Here is a 22966-nt window from a genome sequence, read left to right as displayed (position 1 = left end):
TCTGCTATGGCCTGAGAAAGCAGTGGAAAGTGGCCCAAGTCCTTGGGCCCCTGCATCCACGTGGGAGACCTGGAGGAAGCTCCTGGCTCCTGGCTTTGGATCGGCACAGCTCCGGCCATTGTGGCCAACTGGGGAGTGAACCGTTGGATGGAACACTTCTCTCTCTCTCACTCTCTCTCTCTCTCTCTTTGCCTATCTTCTCTCTGTGTAACTCTTAATTTCAAATAAATAAATAAATCTTTAAAAAAAAGACTCAAATATTTAAAAAAAAAAAGATGTAAGGGGATTCAAGTAGTGAAATTTAAGCATACATGGTCTCCAAAGAGTTCAAGTACAATATGATTTTGGTCCTTAGCAGTGTACAAAGTTAAGAACACAGGATAAACAATAGTAGAAAAGGTTCATATGGCTGCAGGAAAGAAAAACTATGAGAGAATTTTTTTTAAATAGCAGTCAGAAAAACTCGATAAATTTAAATGTAAAGTAAATGTAAAAAAAAAAAAGTAATGTAAAAAATGTAAAAAAAAGTAAATGTAAAGCCTCAAATTGAAATGTAAAGCCTCAACTGGCATAGTAAGTTAAGATGCCACTTGGAATGCGCACGTACCATACTGGAGTTTCTAGGTTCAAGTCTTGGCTCTGCTTCTGAGTCCAGCTTCTTGCTCATGTGCTTCCTGGTAGGCAGCAGGTGACAGCTCAAGTACTTGGGAACCTGCCACCCACTTGAGAGACCTGGATTGAATTTTGGGCTTTTGGATTCAGCCTGGCCCAGCCCCTGGCTGATGTGGGCATTTGGAGAGTGAACCAGTAGTTAGAAGATGTCTGTCTGTTTCTTTCTTTCCCTGCCCATCTTTCAAATAAGTAAACAGATTTCACAAAAATTTTTAAACTAGTGTAACAGTATTAGTGTTAACATCAGTTACTCTTGAGTTTACTAATAGCTATAGGAAAGTAAGAATATAACCAGTGTATCAAATGGAGAATCAAAGTTACTTTCTACTTAAATACATGCAAACTGTGTAAATTATAAATATTTGGAAGAGCACTTATTTTTTAAACTCTCATTAGGCTTGTTATATCTAATAGAAGTTTTTTCTCAACTATTTCTCTATGCCCATATTAAAGCATCTTCCCTAGCTAATAATCCTTTCTAAGGTTCAGACAAGCTGTTTAAAGCTACTAATTTCCAGGCTTTGCCCTGAGCCATGATCAATGACAGATGGCTCTCTGGGCTCTTAAATTTCTCATTTAAAATCATCAGGTTCTATAAGCTGGTCAACTTAAAATTGTACAGCCCTTGAATTAAGTTTCAGGGAGCTTTTATTTGCTGTTTGATTTAGTTTATTATTTAGTATCCTATTTAGATCATCTTAGGAATCTTTGACATTCTGATGATCAATATCTAGTCAATATCCGTTTTGTAAAACATAACTAATGCATGTGTAAGGTTTGCCTCCTATATGCCTCAATTACTGTAGAAATGCACTCAAACATTATTTTAAATACAACAGCATGCACAAGGATGTTTCAATGTTTTAAATCCTTATATGAAATTATCTTTAGTTATCCTTTTACCTGAAAATTCAATCTGACAGCTTTTTCTTAGAATGAAAACAGAACTAATATTTCAGGACCTACTATGTGTCAAACATGCATAATCTTGTTTAATTTTCACAAAAATCTTATGGGATAAATATTGTTATCCCCAGATCTCTAATAAGTAAGCCCAACTTTAAAAGAATAGTAACCTAACCAGAATCTAGAAATGCTGAGCTAGGTGTTTGGATTCAGAGCTTACTGATGTCAAAGACCCTTGTTTTTTCTAGTACTCTGGGATCTTTGAAAGATTTGTGGTCTCTTTTTTGTGGCTTTGGAGAATTTAAAATGAGAGCCTTGAAATGTCAGATATGGATGAGAAATGCTAAATTCATTGGAAAAGAGTCATATCTGAGGTGTCAATGAGGAAAAAAAAAATCAAAGTATACTCATCTCTTGAGGTGGCAAGTGCATGGTGACAAGCTAAGACAATGCCACACTGGAATTCTGGGAAAACAATAGTAAGCTTCTCAAGGTCTTTTTTTTTTTTTTTTTTTTTTTGACAGGCAGAGTGGATAGTGAGAGAGAGACACAGAGAGAAAGGTCTTCCTTTTTGCCGTTGGTTCACCCTCCAATGGCCACCGTGGCCGGCACATCTCGCTGATCCAAAGCCAGGAGCCAGGTGCCTCTCCTGGTCTCCTATGCGGGTGCAGGGCCCAAGCACTTGGGCCATCCTCCACTGCCCTCCCGGGCCATAGCAGAGAGTTGGCCTGGAAGAGGGGCAACCGGGGTAGAATCCGGCGCCCCAACCGGGACTAGAACCCGGTGTGCTGGCGCCGCAAGGCAGAGGATTAACCTGTTAAGCCACAGTGCCAGCCGCACAAGGTCTTTATAAGTTATTGTAATGTCACAAGTGATTATAATGTTCTGAATTGTTTTATTGTTCAGGCCCTATTTTTCCCTATTTTAAATAATCCCATTAAGTAATAATAATATATCTATTGTTTATTATGATCAAAAACTGTGTATCTTTCATGCTTTCTACTACTCACATGAATTTCATAGTTCTTAATTACTTGAGCACTGGTGCTACAAAATAAAGTGTTTACTATTTTTAATGGCTCAATTTCTGTTTTCAGGATAAATGCAGGTAGACTACCTGATCATTACCTTGATTTCATTATTAGTACACTGTTACTATTCCTATCATCCTTCATGAATTATCTGATGTTGAATACATTCATAAATATACTCTTAAAATTGCTTCAGTGACAAAGAGTAAATGGCTTTATCTTCCTTTAGTACTTTCCTCTTTTATTTCTACATCATAATTTGAAAATAATTTGAATATTTTATGAGTTTTATGCGTAATATTTTACTCTTGAAGTGTGCAGTAGTAACAACTGTGATAAACAAAAAGTTTATATTTGCTAACATTTATTTGTGGATCTTCTGTTTTATCCTCTAGGATTGCACAAATCCACGGTACTTAGCTGCAGGTTCTTCTAATGCTGTCAAGCTCAGTAGATTTTTTGATAAGGTAATGGCTTCAATTAAGTTATTTTTAAATTTAACATATATTATCAGAGTTTAAATTCTTTGTAGAATAATATGTCCCTTTATTTTTATGTCTGAAACTTCACTGCTTGAATAATACTTGTTTTGATCTCTCTTATCTATTGGTATAATTACTCAAGACCTGCTGACGTATTTATTCCATGACCAGTGTTCTCTAACTAAAGGGTGAAAGCCACTGTATTTAAATGGGGTTTTTAAAAGCTATCCCAATTTATGCCTTCCCATATTCCGGCTCTTTTTGTACCCGTTCACTTTTGCATTTCACCCCTACCAATAGGCAATATACTAAGGAGATTCTGCCTAAAGCCTTGAGTTCTTTTGGCTTCTCCACCTAAATGTCACTATTGTTTTGTAAGGTTATGTCATCTTATTTCCCTATCAGAAACCTTTGCATTCCAGTTGTTGACTCTTTGCTGGCACCATTTCATTGTCCTGAACTGGAATGAAAATGTAGTGACTCAGCATACTGGTAAATCAGAGCGCTGTTTGTCTTTCCCTCACAACGCCATAGGACTGTAATGCACAGAGGAGCAACTAAGTCTTAAGGTGTTGGCCCAATGGTGACACTGCATAGCAAAATAAAATAGAATGTGTTACATCATGTATTATTGGAAAAGATTAATATCTGTATTACATTTATTTTTACGTGCAATCTCCTGATAAAATCATTTCCTTCCTCTAGCTTTTTTATGAACCATTTTTCTGTTAACTATTTAGAGATCTAATATTTGTTCCTTTTGTTCAATATATCAGCATAATATAAGCCCTACTCCTCTTTTGTGTTTAATATTAGACTACTATTAGTCTAAATTTGGTTTCATTACAGAACTTACTAATTGGTATGTGGCAAATAGGATCATGTATGCCCAAATATTGATTCCCTTAGTTGTTAGAGAAGTCAGAGGTTGGGTAAATGGTAGCCTCTTCTATTTGCCCCCATGTGCTGTACAAATATGAGCAATTTCTAAATGTTCCATAACGTGACAAACATTGGAAAGCACTACAAGGAACCTAGATTTCTCTTCACGTTGTTTTCAGACTTAAAATGTAAGAGGAAGTGCTAGTGAAGATGTGGAGAAATGGAATCTTTACACTCTGTTAGTGGGAGTATAAATTAGTACAGCCATTGTGGAAAACAGTGTAGACTTTCCTCAAAAAATGAAAATAGTATGCCCATATGATCTAGCAATCGTATTGCTGGGTATTTTGGGTAGATACATACAAAGGAAATAAATCAATCTATCAAAGAGACAGCTGTACTCCCGTGTTTATTGCAGCACTGTTTGTAACAACTAAGAAATGAAAACAGGCTAAGTGTCCATCAACTGATGAGTGGATAAAGAAAATATACCTATACACAATGAAATATTATTCAGCCATAAAAAGAATCAACAGATGACTGGATAAAGAAACTATGGGATATGTACTCTATGGAACACTATACAGCAGTAAAAAACAATGAAATCCGAGCATTTACAACAAAATGGAGGAAGCTGGAAAATATCATGCTGAGTGAAATAAGCCAGTCCAAAAGGGACAAATATCATATGTACTCCCTGATCGATGGCAACTAAACGAGCATCTAAAATGATACCCATTGAAGTGAAATGAACACTATGAGAGACAGTGACATGATCAGCCCTTGTCTAGACTGTTGAGGAACAACTTACTATTTTATTCCTTTTAGTATTTTTGTTGTTGTTGTTGTTGCTCTGTTTGTTCTACTTAATACCACTGGTTGAACTCTGTAATCAATGCACAATCATTCTTAGGCGTTTAAAATTAACAGAAAAGTGATCTCTGTTAAACATAGGAGTGGGAATAAGAGAGGGAGGAGATATATAGGTCGGCACATGCTCACTCGGACTTACCTCCAATGGTGGAACTAGAAATGTGCCAGGGGATTTCAACTCAGTCTTATCAAGGAGGCATGTACCAATGCCAGCACACTTGGTAAAGTGATAAGTATAAGTACACAACCGATCAAAAAGATAGGGTGGCCGGCGCCGTGGCTCAATAGGCTAATCCTCCACCTGCGGCGCCGGCACACCAGGTTCAAGTCCCAGTCGGGGCGCCGGATTCTGTCCCGGTTGCCCTTCTTCCAGGCCAGCTCTCTGCTAAGGCCCGGGAAGGCAGTGGAGGATGGCCCAAGGACCCTGCACCCGCATGGGAGACCAGGAGAAGCACCTGGCTCCTGGCTTCGGATCAGCGAGATGCTCTGGCCGCAGCAGCCATTGGAGGGTGAACCAACGGCAAAGGAAGACCTTTCTCTCTCTGTCTCTCTCTCTCACTGGCCACTCTGCGTGTAAAAAAAAAAAAAAAAAGATAGGGTAAGTGTTGAAGAGATTTTACAAATAAGACCAGTGTAAGCAAATAATGAAGGATAGAATTAAAAGGGAGAGAATGATTCTGCGGGGGAAGCAGGACACACAGCAGACTCATAGAATGGCAAACGCCCAAAACAGCACTCCGGCCTCAGAATCAACCCTTGGGGCATTTGGATCTGGCTAAACGGCCCATGAGAGTCTCACAGGCATGGAAAGCCATGACACGATGGCAAAAACAATCTAAATGAAAAATCTTGGTGAACAAGACCCCAGCAGAAGGAACAGGCCTTCAAGGAGGGAGGAGCCTTTCTCCGAAAGGAGGAAGGAACCTCCACTGTGATACAGCCTTGACTAAACAAATTCAGAGTTGGTGAACTCAAGGGGCTTCCATAGTCTAGACAGCTCATGGCAAGAGCCTCGGGTGATTGCTGATGTCATAAATAAGAGTGCCAATTGTTAAATCAACAACGGGAGTCACTGGGTACATGCCTCCCACGTAGGATCTCTGTCCTTAATGTGTTTTACTATGAAACTTAAAAACAACACTACTAGTCGAACAATACCCTATACCTTGGGCAGTTGTGTGAGTGCAGCCTGTTGAAATCCTTGCTTAGTATATACTAAGTTGATCTTCAGTATATGAAGGTAATTGAAAATGAAACTCAATGAAGGGCGGGATGGGAAAGGGACTGGGAGAGGGGAGGGCCACTGGAGGGAGGGAGGTTGGGGAGGGGGGAGCCACAACAATACAAAAGTTGCACTTTGTAAATTCACATTTATTAAATTTTTAAAAAATGAAATATTATTCAGCCATAAAAAGGATGAAATCTTGTCATTTGTTACAACATAGATGAAACTGGGGGTCGTTATGTTAAGTGAGAAAAGCAAGATACAGAGAGACAAATACTACATGATCTCACTCATACATAGAATCAAAAAAGTTAATCTCATAGAACTTGACAGTAGGATGGTGGTTACCAGAGAATGGAGAGAATAGGGGCATGGGAAGAGGAAGAGATGGAGAAGGGTTGATTAATAGTACTGACTTATAGTTAATAGAAAAAAGTTGTAGTGTTCCATTCTAGAGTAGGATTATACTGATAGATGACAAAAATGTACATTTTTAAAAAACTAGAAGAAAGGAGTTTGAATGTTTTTATTATAAAGAAATAATAAATGAGTAGATGAGTTTACTGTGACTGGAACACTGCAGTTTATACATATATCAAATCAACATGTAGTATTTTATTGTGTACAATGTATGTATCAGTTAAAAATACAAAAATATATTTTGAAAACAATATGAAAATAAACAACTTCTGCTCAGTTTGGACCAGTGGCCCTCCACAATGTATGTGTTTGTGTGTAAAGAGTGCTTGATTTATTGATGTATTTGAAAGAGTAGCAGAAAGACAACAGAGAGAGAGGAAGAGAGAGAGATTTTTCCATCTACTGGTTCACTCTCCTTATGCCCACAACAGCCAGGGCTGAGCCAGGCCAAAGTCAGGAACTAGGAACTCCATCGAGATCTCCCATGTGGGTGGTAGGATCCTTAGTACTTGAGCAATCATCTGCTGCCTCCCAGGCACATTAGCAGGAAGCTGGATCAACAGAGGAACTGGTACTCCACCCTAGGCAATCCTGTAAGTGATGCAGGCATTCCATGCAGCAGCTTAACCTGCTGCACTGCAACACCCACCCTCCCACAGTATATTGTTCAAATTTCTTAACCATTTATTAACTGTGAAATTTAAAAAATAAGAAACGGTAAGTTATATCCTAGAAAAACAATGTGCTATAGACTAGCATAATCCGAGTTGTCAGGAAACTTTATTTTACAAACTCAGGAGCAATTTAGTGAGTTTTAAGAAGGGAGCAAGATTTGGTAAGAGGACTGGTATATGGCACAGCAGATTAAGCCCCAACCTGTGACACTGGCATCCCTTATCAGAACACTGGTTTGAGTCCCAGCTACTCTGCTTCTAATCCAGTTCCCTGATAATGCACCTGAGAAGGCAGTGGAGAATGGCTCAGGTACTTGGAGCCCTGCCACCCATGTGGAAGACCAGAATGGACCAGCCTGGAACAGCCCCAGCTGTTGCAGCCATTTGGGGAGTGAACCAGCAGATGCAATTTAAATCTCTCTCCCTGATTCTCTGTCACTCTGCTTTTCTAGTAAATAAATCAATCTTTTTTAAAAAATGTATGAAAAATTGTTTAAGTGATAAGATTTTTCCTGTTCTTCTGTAGAGAGAGGAAAGGAAATCAGTCCCTTGTTGGTGTTTGTGGAGTCAGCTGTTTCAAAATAGGTGCTATTCAGGAACTGGTTTTTCGTTTCTGGGGCCAGTGAATGCAGTTTTTTCCTGGGTCTCTTGTGGCTAAAAGTAACCCAGACATGGTTTCTGGATGATTTGGTTCTCAGGCCAGCGAGAGCTAGCAGGCCCAGTCTGGACAAATATGCTCTGCTCTCACTCAGAAGAACCCTAAGCTCCATAATTCCAGACTGAAACATCTCTTAGATGTCATCTCCAGCTATCCTGTATCCTTATCTGATTACTTTTATTATCACAACAGCTAAGGTAAAGAAAAAACACTGCCTGTCAACCATTGTGATCTCACATGTATTAGATTAAAAAATATATTTTAAAACGTTTTTCATCATCTGAAAACATGCTGCTCTGAAACTCGATTACATTAAGACATACATTTGGAGGATTTTCTTTCAATGGTAGTGATAGATAAGTTCAGATATGTCTGTTGCTTTAACTTGTTTCTCCTCCTGATCAAATACAGATAATTCAAAAACTAAAGGATGTAGACTAACTTCATAAAAGAAAGCTAATTGGCTGCTTTTGATGTTGTGTCATTTGTCTACATTAAGGGTGTACACAATCCATCACTTTACTATTTGGGTGTGGTGGGTCACCACATTAAACCAACTCTTCTTCCAGAAAAACTGTATTATGACAATAACCAAATGCTTACTTATCTTCTGGGATTCGTTAGGTACCTTTGGGAGGTGACCGCTAAACAACTTAAAGCCAGATTTGCTGCCATACTCTTAAGAATTGAATGGGAATTTAAATCATTCTGTCATTTAGTTATTTTTGTTTATTCATTTTAAGATTTAATTATTATTTGAAAAGCAGAATGACAGGAAGGGAGAGAGAGGGAGGGAGGGAGGGAGAGAGAGAGAGAGAGTTTTTTTTTTCATTTATTAAACTTTTATTTAATGAATATAAATTTCCAAAGTACAGCTTATGGGTTACAATGGCTTCCCCCCTCCCATAACTTCCCTCCCGCCCGCAGCCCTCCCCTTTCCCACTCCCTCTCCCCTTCCATTCACATCAAGATTCATTTTCAATTCTCTTTATATACAGAAGATCAGTTTAGTATATATTAGGTAAAGATTTCAACAGTTTGCCCCATATAGCAACACAAAGTGAAAAAACTACCGTTGGAGTACTAGTTATAGCACCAAATAACAGTGTACAGCACATTAAAGATAGAGATCCTACATAATATTTTTTTAAAATTAATTAATTTTCTATGCCATTTCCAATTTAACACCAGGTTGTTTTTTTTCATTTCCAATTATATACAGAAGATCAATTCAGTATATAATTAGTAAAGACCTCATCAGTTTGTACCCACACAGAAACACAAAGTATAAAAATACTGTTTCAGTACTAGTTATAGCATCACTTCACATTAGACAACACATTAAGGACAGATCCCACATGGGGTGTAAGTACACAGTGACTCCTGTTGCCGACTTAACAATTTGACACTCCTGTTCATGGCGTCAGTAATCTCCCCAGGCTCTATTCATGAGTTGTCAGGGCTATGGAAGCCTTTAGAGTTCGCTGACTTTGATCTTATTCCGATAGGGTCATAGTCAAAGTGGAAGTTCTCTCCTCCCTTTGGAGAAAGGTACCTCCTTCTTTGATGGCCCTGTTCTTTCCACTGGGCTCTCACTCACAGAGATCTTTCATTTAGGTCTTTTTTTTTTTTTTTTTCCCCATGGTATCTTGGCTTTCCATGCCTACAATAGAGAGAGAGAGTTTTTTAATAGCTGTGGACATTTAGCATAGTGAGTTACAATTTGATGCTACTGTGTCCAGGATTGTGTAGTATTTCCATAAAGACCTACTTTATTACAAAAAAAAAATTAAAAACATTATAGATAGATCAGAAAATAAATAGGGGTGGGCATTGTGACCTAGGGTTTTAAACTGCAGCTTGGGACTCCTGCATCCCATATTAGAGTGCATGGTTTGAGTCCCAGGTACTGTGAGCTTCCCATCCAGCTTCCTGCTAGAGGGCCTGGGAGGCAGTGATGAATGACTCAAATATTTGGGTTCCTGCCTCCAACAAGGAGAGAGAGAGAGAGAGAGAGAGAGAGAGAGAGAGAGAGAGAGAGAGAGTTACCTTTTATTCTCATTAGTAATTACAGTTAACTGCTTTTTCCAAGTATGTGTGCTAAGCCCTCAAAATTTGTTTCTCACAGGTTATAGAGAAGAGATACTTTTTAAGAGAAGGTAATCAGGTTGGTATCTATTTTTTCTTGATAAAATGAGTTCTTAAATCTGGGGAGAAATGATTTCCAAATTTGTTTTCAGAAGGGTTTACATAAATTTGAGGAAAACCTTTTGTAGGCACAAGCAATGAATTTTCTTCTGTACTGTTCAACTCAAAAGATCAAAGTAAATGAGAAATAAGGGTCTAAGAAAGAGTAATTCAAAGGTAAGGTAACATTATGAAATAATAGAAGAAAATCATTTGCTTGAGACTCCAAAGGTATATGTCCCGAGTCTGTCAAGATACAGATAATTCATATGCAAATTTAGTAGTCGAGTATTTTTAAATTCATTTTGATCTTTTCCTATTTTTTTTTAATTTATTTATTTGAGAGGCAGAGAGACATATAGAGAGGAAGAGTCAGGGGAAGAGAGAGAGAGATCTTCCATCCACTGGTTCATTCCCACAAATGTCCACAGTGGTTGGGGTTGAGCTGGGACTGAGGTGGGGAGCCGTGATACAGTCCTGGTGCCATCAGTTATGTGAGCCATCACCACTGCCTCCCAGAGTCTGCATTGGCAAGAAGCTGGAGTCCAGAACTAGAGGCAGGAATCAAACCCAGGTAGTCCTATTTGGAAGGGGAGTGGCCTAATCACTAGGCTAAATGTATGCTCCCTAATTAGATGACACAATCTTATTTTATTAGCAGATGTTTTCCATTTTGGCAAAATTTCTTTTTATTATTTAATCTTCTGTGGTTGCTTGAGTAATACCCCAGAAAGCTGGTTCTTTAAGGAGCAGCAGGCTGACATACAGAAAGGGGAAAACAAGGAAAAAGTTTTAAAGGTATATTAGCATTTGAACTTTTCCTGCTTGAGATTTAATGTGATTATCTTTCTTGCCTACAGATTCCAGGCTTTCCTGATCGAAAAAGGTTTGGGGGAGGACCACTAAAGAACCTTCATTATGACTGAATCACACTTAGCCTCTGGAAGAGTGGGCAAACAGTGGCCGTTTTTCACAGATCTCCTCTTGCTGTGTCAATTATTAACATCGCAGCCTTTTAATGAAATCATCTTAAAGTGCTACCTTCAGCCTCACCCTGGAATGGAAAAATGAAAAGGAGTGACAACGTGGGAGGTCCAGACTTTTTCCTGGTTCCCTCTGTTCCTCACCTTCCTGTCCCTGTTTATAGATTATGTAAAAGCCTTGTGGAAATATGAGATATTGTCAAAATGATGTAGTAAATGAGCAGTGTCAGAGTACTGCAGAGAAAATGTCCTCTTGCCTAGAACTGGAGGGTTTTTATGGCTCTGTAATTTCCCGGTTCTCATTGCTGAAGGCTTAATTAAGTGCTTCAGAAATGTATCTCTATTGTTTTACCTTCTTGAGGGGAAAGGTTATGTTAACCAACCCTCAGTGGTCCACCCCAGTAATCTCTCATTTTCAAAGAAGCAAAGTGGTGTTATTTAATTGTCTCCACCCTCATCACACACACCGGTGCCTAATAATAGCAACCCTTTCCTCCCTCTTCTCTCCTTGGCAAATAGCTTGGTGGCTGGAAGAGGTGGAAGAAGAGCTGGAGTTAAATATAAATAACAGATTAATAATACATAGGGAGCAGCAGGCACAGCAAAGAAGACTCCTATGAGACACTGACAGCTCCTGCTCTCCTCAGGTTGCAGCTGTCTGCAGTTCTCTTCCTGTTTTCTGTCTGGCAATAGGTAAGGTGAAATCCGAGCCCTGCACAAAGGCAGGAAGAGAGATTGACAGCCTCTTCAGTGCTTATGTTTGTGAAGGAAGAGGCAACTCCTGAAATGCCCCTTAACTGTACTCAGTAAAAGTATCATTCCTGTGTCAACAATGTATTTATGAAGAAAAGTAAAAAGTTCCACAGCAGCACATTTACATGAATTATGAACTAGGATTCTTGGATTTCATAATCACTCCAAAGCTTTTGAGGGGTAGAGAGAGAGAGAGAAAGAGAGAGAGATCATCATTACTTTTGTTAAAGCTTGTGTTTTTTGCTTGTTTAATTTTCTTTGCCCCAGTTGTTCCTTGGTGTATAAATCTGGTTTTAAAAAACGAATGTACTGCCTTCTTCAACACTTTATCACCCATACTGACTCTGGCCTTGTTGCAGATCTCAGCACTCCTGTTTTTGTTCTATATTAAAAATAATAATTAATAATACTAAATACTCAGCTTCATTTCTTATTTTAAAACTAGGGGGAAACGTTAAGTTCACGTTCCATTCCATTTTCATGGAATTTCAGAAGTGCTCTGGAAATCAAGGTCTGTTGAAAGAGGATACTGAAATTAAAGTATTAGAGACTGCTTTTAGAAAGGAAGCCTTAGGAACTTGGAAAAGGATGTTTAAATCACTTGTCATTAGAGATTCTCCAGTCTTTCTGTACATGCTTACTGACAAGACCTCGCCTTGGTTTCTTTTTTGACACAAAAGAGAGCTATGAAAATCATGATTTATATGTGGAATTTGGCACCAGTGTGTTGTGGCAGAAGCTGTGCAGTTGGGGAGTAGAAACCAAATGCTACACAAAGACCTAAACCAAATATGACACTTTGTTTTTCCTTCAAACAAAAAGTCTAAAACCCCTTCTGCTATGGGTTTGAATATGATTTGGCTTGCAAACCCATGCAGGACTCTCAACCCCAAAGTCATATGATAAGAGGTACTAGAAGGTGGAAATGTAGTCCAATTATGGAATTTAAAGGCAGAGCCCAGTGGGAGATGCTTAAGTCATTGAGGGTGGGCCCTCAGAAGATAAATCTTGAAAGAGTTCTTTAAAAAGCCTGAGTTTGGCCCAAACTCAGTTTGGCCCACATGTATTCTGCAACTACCTCTCCCACCTTCACAGAGGCCAAACCAATGGTGCTCTTGTTGCTGGCCTGGAACCTCCAAAACTGTGAGCCAAATAAACCCTTTTCTCTTTATAAAGTTGGTTACCTTAGATATTTCATTATAGTTATAAAAGGCCGGCTAACTGATAGAACTTCCTTCTCCAAATTTATTTTCTCCCTTATAAACTAAAAGTAACCCATCACTGATGGATCCAGGGTCAGCCTTGAACAACAGTATTCCTCAGCCTCATTTCTTTTTGCTGCTAGGCTTGAGCCATTCAATTATAGTTTTCTAAGATAATTTTTATTTGCAAGGGAGACATACAGGGAAAGAGAGAGATCCGTCTTCCATCCTCTGGTTTGCTTCCCAAATGGCTGTAACAGCTGGGGCTGGGCCAGGCCAAAGCTAGGAGACAGGATTTTCTTCTGGGTCTCCCACATGGATGCTGGGGCCCAAACACTGGGTCCATACTCTGCTGCCTTCTCTGATGCATCAGCAGGGATCTGGATTGGAAGTGGAGCAGCCAAGACTCAAGCCAGCACCCAGATGGGATGTTGATGCTACAGGCAGTAGCTGAAAGAATGTTTTTGAACCATAATTTTTGCTAAGATTCCCTGAGAACTTAGAAAAATTGTTGCTAGATATAAACAAGTATATATATGAAACTAGTTTTGTTTTTGTTTACGATTTATTTATTTGAGAGGCACAATTACAGAGAGAGGGAGAGACAGAGAGGTCTTCCATCCGCTGGTTCACTCCCCAGATGGCCACAACAGCCAGGGCTGAGCCAGGCTGACGCCAGGAGCCAGGAGCTCTTCTGGGTCTCCCATTTGGGTACAGAGGCACTTGGGCCATACTCCACTGCTTTCCCAGGCCATTAGCAGGGAGTTGGATCAGAAGTGGAGCAGCTGGGATTCGAACCAGCATCCATATGAGATGCCAGCATCACAGGTAGAGACTTAGCCTACTATGCCACAGCTCTGGCCCCAAGATTAGATGTTTTAGTAGTATTAATTAAATCTGAGGATTTTTTTTTTTCTCCAGCCAGTGCCAAATTGTTTTTATTTGTGAGTTTATTTTTTATTTAAAGGAATGTATTAATATATATTATTAATATTAATCTAATATATAATATAATTGTATATTAATTAATATAATTAATATTAATCTAATATATTATATTAATATATTAGATTGTGATAATTACAACACAATACTCATCAATTTTCCTATTAATGTGATATTAATACAAAGAAAACAGATTCCATGTAGTTCCCAGATACAATTCTTTTTTATCAGATTATTTGTTTTTATCAACAAACAATAATTATACATATTTATGAGATATGCTGTAATATTTCAATGCATGCATAGATTTTAATGATCAAATTAGGATAATTGGCATCCATCACTTAATATATTTGAGATTTCTTTGTAGTATGAACATTCAAAAGTCTTTCTTCTAGCTATTTAGAAAAATGCAATATGTTATTGTTAACTATTATCATTGTACTGTGCAATAGGACACCAGAAGGATAATTTTTCAATAAGGAAAAAATACTTTTTAATTCAATAAAAGTAAAACTTTCTGAGGTTTAATTTATATATATATATATATATATGTATATATATAAATTTTGAGAAACTTAACTGTGAAGAACCCAAAAGTGATACATCTTTTGTGAGCACTTAGATAAAACTATAGCTTATGAGACATAAGAATATCCTCCACTTAATACACTAAAATGAAGTAAATCTTTGAGAACAGGTTTTACTATTAACTCTCATAATCCAACTCTTTGAGGGCAGAAGTCCTGCATGGGAAGTTACTGCACAATGACTCCTGCTGTTAATTTATCAATTAACATTCTTTTGTATGATGTCAGTGATCACTCGAGGCTCTTGATATGAGCTGCCTAGGCTATGGAAGCCTTTTGAATCCACAAATTCCTTCCATATTTAAACAAGGCCATAAGCAAAGCGGAAGCTCTCTCCTCCCTTCAGAGAAAAGTACATCCTTCTTTGATGACCACTTTTTTCCAGTGGGGTCTCACCCACAGAGGTCCTTCATGTAGGACACTTTTTGCCACAGTGTCTTGGCTCATGCTCTTCATGCTCTCATGGGCTTTTCAGCCAGACCAGAATGTCTTAAGGGCTGATTCTGAGGTCAGAGTGCTACTCAAAGTAATTGTCCTTCTATGAGTCTGCTGTATGGACTGCTTCCCATGTTGGAGCATTCTCTCCTTATCTATTATTACCAAACACTTAATCCTATCCATATGCTCACTTTAACACTTAAAATGCTATTTTTACCTCCCAGCTTAAGAGATTTGGGGTCCCATGGCAAGTTTTTAAACTGTATCCTTAGAAGTAAGTCCATAGGAATGTATGCAGAACTACACAGTTTTACAGTTACAAACTACAGACATTTCACAATTACAACTTTAGGAACATGGTCATTCTTCTCACTGTGCCCACACACCCCCTCCATCCTAGATACAATTCTAAGAATATAATGGTACTTCCCATTCTGCTACAGCTGTACCATCCTGAACATACCCAATTTCATCTAACTCTGAATTTTCTTACTTTCTTAATGAGACAGGTTGCTAACAGTAGTGAATGTTCTCCTTCCCCTCCCCACCTCCTGTAAGAGCTCTAATCAGTATTCTCAATCTTTGTGTAAGTAACCAGATGTGAAGCCACTCATCTGTCAATCTTGTGTGGGCAGAGCCTAAAAAATTTGGGCTGATCTCCACCTTGTTTATGGGGTTCAGGACCCCACCCCAAAATATAGCACTATGGCTTTGTGAAAACAGCAGAAGATCACTCACACCTTCCTCTCACCCCTTGTCCTCCGAAACAAGCTATAAAACCTAGCTGACCTACCCCCTGAAGGAAGTCATTAAACCCTCTTTCCATGCTTTCCCTACAATTGGAGAAAAGGAACATCCTTATCCTCCAAGATGTGGTGATACCAAGAAGAACAAACAGGCCTTACTAAACCAGTTATCTGAGAGAGTATCTTTTGTCCTCTAATGTTATGTCTGCACAACTGTACATAAAAATGCACAGGTTTCCCTCTTTCTTTGAGTCTTCATTTATGAAGGTCCCATGTCACATAAAATTTACATTAAATACATTTGTATGCTTTTCTCTTGTTAAAATCTGCCTTTCGTTATATGTGCACCACTCATGCATCTACTGATGGGTGAGAATAGAAATCTCTTCTTTCCAACAGTGTCTAAGAAGAGCTATTCTTAGGGATTGACTGATACTAGCTTTAGCTTGAGTGCTCAGAATTCCATAGATTGGAGACATTCATAATCCAGGTAACCCAACACTACTGTTTTTCTATCCATTCTGAAAATGGACTTAATGGAACTGATGAGCTGGGCCATTGGGCTGAGGTGAAGATCTCCTGATTGCTGACATAATCAGTGTTTTTAGCGTTTATTTCAGTAGTGTGCTCTAGCACCCAACATGAGTAAGGCCTTGCATGGGTATTTAATTGATGGTGGTTTAATTGAATTTTTTAAAGTACAAGGAGTATCCTATTTTAAGATGTTTGGAGGTCTAACAGGATGTCTGCATTGATTTAATATCTATAAAATTCAAAGGAAGATGCTGTTGGGGGGAAAGAGGGAGAAGAAAATTAAAAATTCATTTCTCCATAGTCACAACACTGAGCTAAATCACCAAGGTTGGGGAGGAAGGGTTCCAGGAAATGTAGCCCTGTGCCTCCAGTATTCCACATGATTATGTTTGCCTCTGAAATATCTAGAGCCAGAGTACCAGGACTGCCCCATAGAGTAGTGCTAGGATCAGACTTTCAGTTATAGCTAATCTGCATCTCCATTTAAGGATTTAAATCAATGACTTTCAAACTCAAAAGTGTTTAAAAACTCCTTCAAGTGCTTGTTTAAAATGCAAATTCCAGGATTTCATATCTGTTCCTTCCCCAGATCCACTCCTCAATTCTAAAGTCCAGTACTTGTTTTTAACAGATAAACCAGGTGATTCCAAAGCAGGTAGTACAGATCTAGCCTTTTAGAAAGACTATTGGAGCCAGCACAGTGGCATAGTAGGTTAATCATCCACCTGTGGCACCGGCATCCCATATGGGTGCCGGTTCTAGTCCTGGTTCTTCCTCTTCCAGTCCAGCTCTCTACTGTGGCATGGGAAAGCAGCAAAAGATGGCCCAAGTGCTTGGGCCCCTGCACCCATATGGGAGACCAGGAAGAAGCACCTGGCTCCTGGCTTCGGGTCAGCGCAGCTCTGGCCATTGCGGCCATATGGGGGTGAACCAACGGAAGGAAGGCCTTTCTCTCTGTCTCTGTCTCTCTCACTGTCTATAACTCTACCTGTCAAATAAATAAATAAAATCTTTTTAAAATTTTGTTAAAAGAAAGACTATTAATAAATTCATCCAGAAATAGAGAATAGATTGTGAGCTCTTTATGAGCACCAGTATAGCAGAGTTCATCCAAGTTCATCTTTGACTGCCTGTACATGATCACACCTCAATGAACTGACCTGCTTCTCCTTCTCAAGGCTACACATGCTAAGGTGAACATGAGGTAATTGTCATACTACCTGTTGACAAAACAAGAAGTGTTTATCTTTGATGTACTGCTATCATTTCTGTTACTGCTATTTTCTTCCCTTCAGTTAAGTCTTCCTTCCTGTCTTAAACAACACCCTACTCTTGCACCATGTTTTATCAGCTGGCTAACCACTAAGGTTTACCAAAGTCATCAATAAGTAGTGGTGGAAAATGTAACCCCCAAACTCCAACCGAGATGCAAAACCTTGCTCAATGCCATCTTTTGTTTGGAGATACCTGTCCTGAAGTCCTGTCTCCAACTCCATTCTAGCAAGATTGCTCTCTAGATTATCCACATTCTGCCTCACATTGCCCGTAACACTCCCCAGCTTCCTGGACGTCATGTTTTCCACCTTCTTAGTGTGGGTCAATGGTCTTCAAACTGGAATGGGTCATAGTATCCTCTCCAAGGGGTATATAAACACAGCTTTAAGAGACCCACTTTCCAGATCATCAATGTCCATATATGTGTGTCTGTTAAAATCTGTGACTGTAGCTCAATGCTAGTTCTTATTTTCCGACTCAGCTTTCACAATCACCTTTTCCCGTTAAAGAAAAAAAAAAAAATCTCACTCATACAATAATTAGTACTATGGTGTATCACCCCAGGGTGTAAATGTCTCCAGGATGTCAATAAGACTGTAATTCTAAATGCTTTATTTAAGGACTTTGCCTGTTCCATTTTCCACAATTAATTAAAGGGAAAAAGTACAAAGTTCCTGTAAGCAAAACACAGAATTTTGGTAAGAAATAGCCTAACTGAGGCTGGCACTGTGGTCTAGCTTGTTAAACAACCACTTGTGATGCTGGCATTCCTTATCAGGGTGTTGCTTCAAGTCCTGGCTGCTCCACTTCCAGTCCAGCTCCCTGCTAATGCACTTGGGTAAGCAATAGGTGATAGCTCAAATTCTTGGGCCCCTGCCACCCATATGGGAGACCTGGGTAGAGTTCAGGGCTTTGGCTTCAGCCCTGGCCATTGCAGCCATTTGGGAAGTAATCCAGCAGATGGAAGATCTCGTACCATTTCTCCATCTGTCATTGTGTCTTCAACTAAGTGATATCTTAAAAAAAAATCTTAAGCTGTAGCACTTTGATTCATGGCAAGCTTTCTGTTTGGTCTTATCAAAATATTAAAATGAAAAAATTTTCATCAAAAATATATTGGCAAAGTACATAAAATTAACTTTTCTATTTCTCCAGCTATTGTGAGTACGTAAGTTAGGGAAAGCACCTCTAAGTGAAAGTGTACTGTTTAAGTAAAGTGAATTATTCCAATAGCTGGGTAATGAAGTTTTTTCCATTGAGGATTCCAATTATTTGCTTTCAACACAATTACAGAAGAACCTAATTGAGTTAGTGACTGATGGATCATTTAAAATAATGTTTAATGAGAGATCACTGTTTGATTTTTTTAAATATATTTAATTCAGAAGGGGTGATATTATAATAAAATTCTTTCCACTCATATCTATTTATGTGAACAAATTTTCTCACCACTTACGTCTACATCCTGTCTCATTTTAGAAATAAGAATTATTCATTCGTGGATATATGAATTAAAGGAGAAGGGGAAACATCCATCTCATGAAAAGAAACATTTCCAGAAAGGTTAGTCTTTTATACTTAAACATTATTTATCTAAATACATAGTGCCTGCAGATCACTGTCCCAGAGAAGTATCCTCCAGCCTCTTGGGATGGCAAAACACTTGCCGATGTCATTCTGGGGGTGCAGTGGGAGAAGGAAGCTGGAGGTTTTACCACCACTTATTACACTTGTACCGCCTGCTTCCTGGTGTCTGTGAGTCCAGACTTGTCTTCGGGAGCCTCTGCAGAGAGTAAACCTCCTCTCTTGTGCTGTATCTGGCAGAGGTAGACTCCTGCTGCTTTTCAGGGTCTCTGCCTCACACATGCCCCATATGGGTTCTCGGAATTCATCCTCCTCTAGCTGGGTTTTAGCAACCTTGCTGTCACTGATCACTGCTTTAATATCTTGGCTCTACTGGAGTGTCTTTTTAAATGCTAATCACCCCATCCACCCTTCTAGTTCTCCTGCTTCAACATCTGCCAAAACTCTCCCCTTCCAGAAGCCTTCCCTGGTCAGACCCCTCCACTCTGCTATTTCAGTCGCAGGGCCCTAACCATAGTTCTTGGATAAGGGACGCAGGTGTTGCAGAGGCTGGCTTAACCTGCTGCGCCACGCCGCAGTGCCAGCCCCGCTTAACCACAGGTCTTTGAGCATACTGCATGCCACTTTTCTGTCTCCGCACACACTGTTCCCTCTGTTCAGTGCCCTTTCCTGCAACCCTTGTTCTGTGTAACTTGGCTCAGACATCACCTCTGGGCTTACTAGTCTGGGCTAGGTGCCCTCCTTTCCCTCCCATAACACCGTCTCTTCCCTATCTCCGCGTTTACATCTGTTGTAATAGTCCTCCAAAATGATTAAGTAAATGAATGAATGTGAGATTGTTTTAATTAAAATGGAAAACCATGAGACATACAATAAGAACAATCTGTGCCTATCTTTTATTCTCATATCCCTTATGTGTGTATGGCTCAGTGCCGGGCACATAGCAGTTAACAAATAAAATTCTTGTTTTGTTGAATCATTAACGAAAAAAGAAAAAGGCAGAAAAAAAAAAGAGTTAACCTACCTAGGAGGAATCCCTAAAGTTTGGTGGGAGCTTATGCGATTTTAAATATTTTCAAGACCCTCAAAGTAATAGCCATCCAGTCAAGGGTCTGTTGAGCTTTCTTACTGCTTTGGAAGGTCTCTCACACCTCAGGAAAGAGCTGAAAACACCTCTTAACTTTGCCTTCAAAACTGATTCAGTAGAAAGCACAGAACAAACAGAATTTTTTATGGAAAAATCAAGGAATACAGTTTTTCCTTTGTCTTTTATTGGTTCCCATCCATTTATTTTTCCCCTAACCACACTTGGAAGTTACCAAGATCCATAGAGATTCAAGACCCAGGGTGCTCATAAACTCAGATATGCAGGAGATATTTTCCTTGAGATCACTTTCTATTTTGAGTCTACATTCTGCAGAAACAGTGAAAACTTATCATCAAGAAAGCTGGGGTCTGTACCCCCAGTGTAGCCTATATCTTCCAGAGATGCTATGTAACACCCCAGTGTCATCCATCTGTGCTGACATATGCTGAGATGTCCTGTAAGCTGCCTGGTCTGAAGGCATCAATCCACATGATTTGCTCTCTACCTGCCACTTGTTTATACCCCCATGGCCCCTTTGGTCTAACTGTGTGAGCACTTCATCCACACAGACAAATCATCCTGCTGCTCCTGCAGTATGCTGGGGCTTGGGGACCCGTGGAGGTTGACCCATTTACCTAAAGCAGAGGGTCTCAAACTGGCAGTTGATAGGCATTTGGAAACTGCAAACATGTTTTCTGATTGCATGATTGTATCAGTTATCACTGCTTAACAAGCCACCTTAAAACTTAGTAGCATAGGTTTTTTTTTTTTTTTTTTTTTTTTTTTTTTGCTGCCCTCATTTCCCTTGCTGCTCTTGGCCCTCTTGTTGCCCTGAGCCTTCAGTGCACTTGGCCTTTGGGCTACCCGCTCCGTGCTTTCCGACCTGTATGCTCCTCCACATGGCTGGCTCCAGTCCTACTCTCTGCTCAGTATGGGTTCAAACTTCTAGAATTTCTTTTCTCTCTTAGATAAAGCCCTCACTCTCCTATGCATTAAAATAAAAAGAAAAACAAAAAGTTGGTAGTATAAAACACCATTCTAAGGTCGGTGTTGTAGCACAGTGGGTTAAGCTGCTGCTTGTGATGGCAGCATCCCAAAACAGAGCATTGGTTCAAGTCCCTGCTGCTCTGCTTCCAATCCAACTCCCTAGTAATGCACTTGGGAAAGCAGTGGAAGATGGCCCTAGTACTGGGGCTCCTACCACCCATGTAGAAGACTCAGATGGAATTCCTGTCTCCTGGTTTCAGTTGGTCCATTCCTGGCCCTTGGGATATTTGGGATCTCTCTTTTTCTCTCTAACTTTCAAATAAATAAAATAATTTACCAAAGGAAAAAAAATATTTTTTTCAAACAAAACCCACATTCTGTTTGCTCATGATTCTGTGGGTCAGCACTTTGGGCTTGGTTTAGCTGGTGGTTCTTCTGCTAGTTTCACCTGGGCCCACAAATGTGTCTGTAGGCGTTGGCTAGATTGGTTAGTGTGGGGCTTGTGGGGCTGTCGCCTGCACCTGTGGACACTAAAAGAGTTCATTTGCCTGGTGGTCTCAAGCTGCAAGAGGTGGACAAGTTCTATGGCAGAAGTACTTTCCAAGCCTCAGTGGCATGTCTCTTAGTGTCATGTTTGCTGTTGGGTAAAGTAAGATTCAAAATGGTAAGAAAAAGACTCCATCTCTTGGGAGGAGCAGGCAAATCACATTGAAAAAGGGACACATTAGGGACCGGGGCTGTGGCGTAGTGGGGAAAGCCGCTGCCTGCACTGCCATGTGGCGCCAGTTCAAGTCCCAGCTGCTCCACTTCCAATCCAGCTCCCTACTAATGTGCCTGGGAAAGCAGCAAAAAATGTCAAAGTCCTTGGGCCCCTGCACCCATGTGGGAGACCAGGAAGAAGCTCCTGGCTCCTGGCTTCAGATTGGCTCAGCTCTGGCCATTGCAGCCATCTGGGGAGTGAACCAGCTGATAGAAGATCTTTCTATTTCTCCCTCTGTCTGTCTGTAACTCTACCTAATTAATTAATTAATTAATTAGTAATAAATACTCTGGGACTTTTCAGGGGCTCAGAAAAAAACATATAAAGACAAGGGAATTTAGGCTTTTTTTTTTTTTTTTGCACTTTACCACAGTTACCTCCTTCCATTCTTTCATACCCTCCCTCCTTTCTTTATCCTGGTTGCCAACATTTAAATATTGGAGTTTTATTTAATCTTGAAAATGTACTTGGTGTGCTTTATTCATTTAAATTTCTTTCCTGATGTATTTCATCCGAGTTTGTAACAGCGAAGCCTAGTTTTCTAAGATTGTTTTTGTGGAATTCAATGAGGTAATGTCTGTGGAAAAGTCTGGCACAAGCAGGCATTCAATATATACTTTCCTCCTTCCTGAGTACCGCTCGCCACAAAGTCGCTACTTTGCAGCCTGTGGAGAGCAGTCAAGATGAAGGACAAGGGAGTCCTGGAGAAGGCAGCTGCAAAGTGATTCCTTGCGCTGAGGCACTGGGAAATGAAAGAAATTTATAAGAACACCAAACGTATCCTAAGACATTAAAAAGAGCCCCAGTAAATACCTCCATCTACTTTAAGTGATCTGCTTCAAGCTCTGAAGGGTTTCCCAGTTCAGGCATCTGCGCTCATCCCTGCGGGACGCGTACACAAGGCTGTCTAAGCCTGGTCCCTACTCCAGGCAGCTCTGGGTAAATACCTAGGCTGGACTTCATTTCTTCACTGCTCTCCAGTGGGCGTGAGATTCTGCCCTGTTCCTTCCTTGCCTGAGTCAGAACTGAGCAGAGAATCTTCTGGACCACCCAGCAGGCACCAAGCAGCACA

The 22966-nt window shown here is 39.8% G+C and overlaps 1 protein-coding gene across 2 annotated transcripts in view; it reads left to right on the top strand.

The window, feature by feature from the left end:
• RABL3 (RAB, member of RAS oncogene family like 3) overlaps nucleotides 1-12138 on the top strand; it is a 57153-nt gene extending 45015 nt beyond the window's left edge. Inside the window, exons 6-8 of one of the 2 annotated variants that reach the window (XM_062176970.1) lie at nucleotides 3005-3076; nucleotides 9952-9990; nucleotides 10871-12138. In XM_062176970.1, coding sequence (XP_062032954.1) covers nucleotides 3005-3076; nucleotides 9952-9990; nucleotides 10871-10936 — 177 coding nt within the window. In that variant the 3' untranslated portion in view covers nucleotides 10937-12138. The remainder of the gene's footprint in view (nucleotides 1-3004; nucleotides 3077-9951; nucleotides 9991-10870) is intronic. The other variant, XM_062176978.1, reaches the window with a different exon arrangement.
• The last annotated feature ends 10828 nt before the right edge of the window (nucleotides 12139-22966 follow it).

Source organism: Lepus europaeus, chromosome 2, assembly GCF_033115175.1.
Source record: "Lepus europaeus isolate LE1 chromosome 2, mLepTim1.pri, whole genome shotgun sequence".
Classification (NCBI taxonomy): Eukaryota; Metazoa; Chordata; class Mammalia; order Lagomorpha; family Leporidae; genus Lepus; species Lepus europaeus.
Note: the sequence above shows the minus strand (reverse complement) of the source record. Positions and strands in the feature narration are given on the sequence as shown.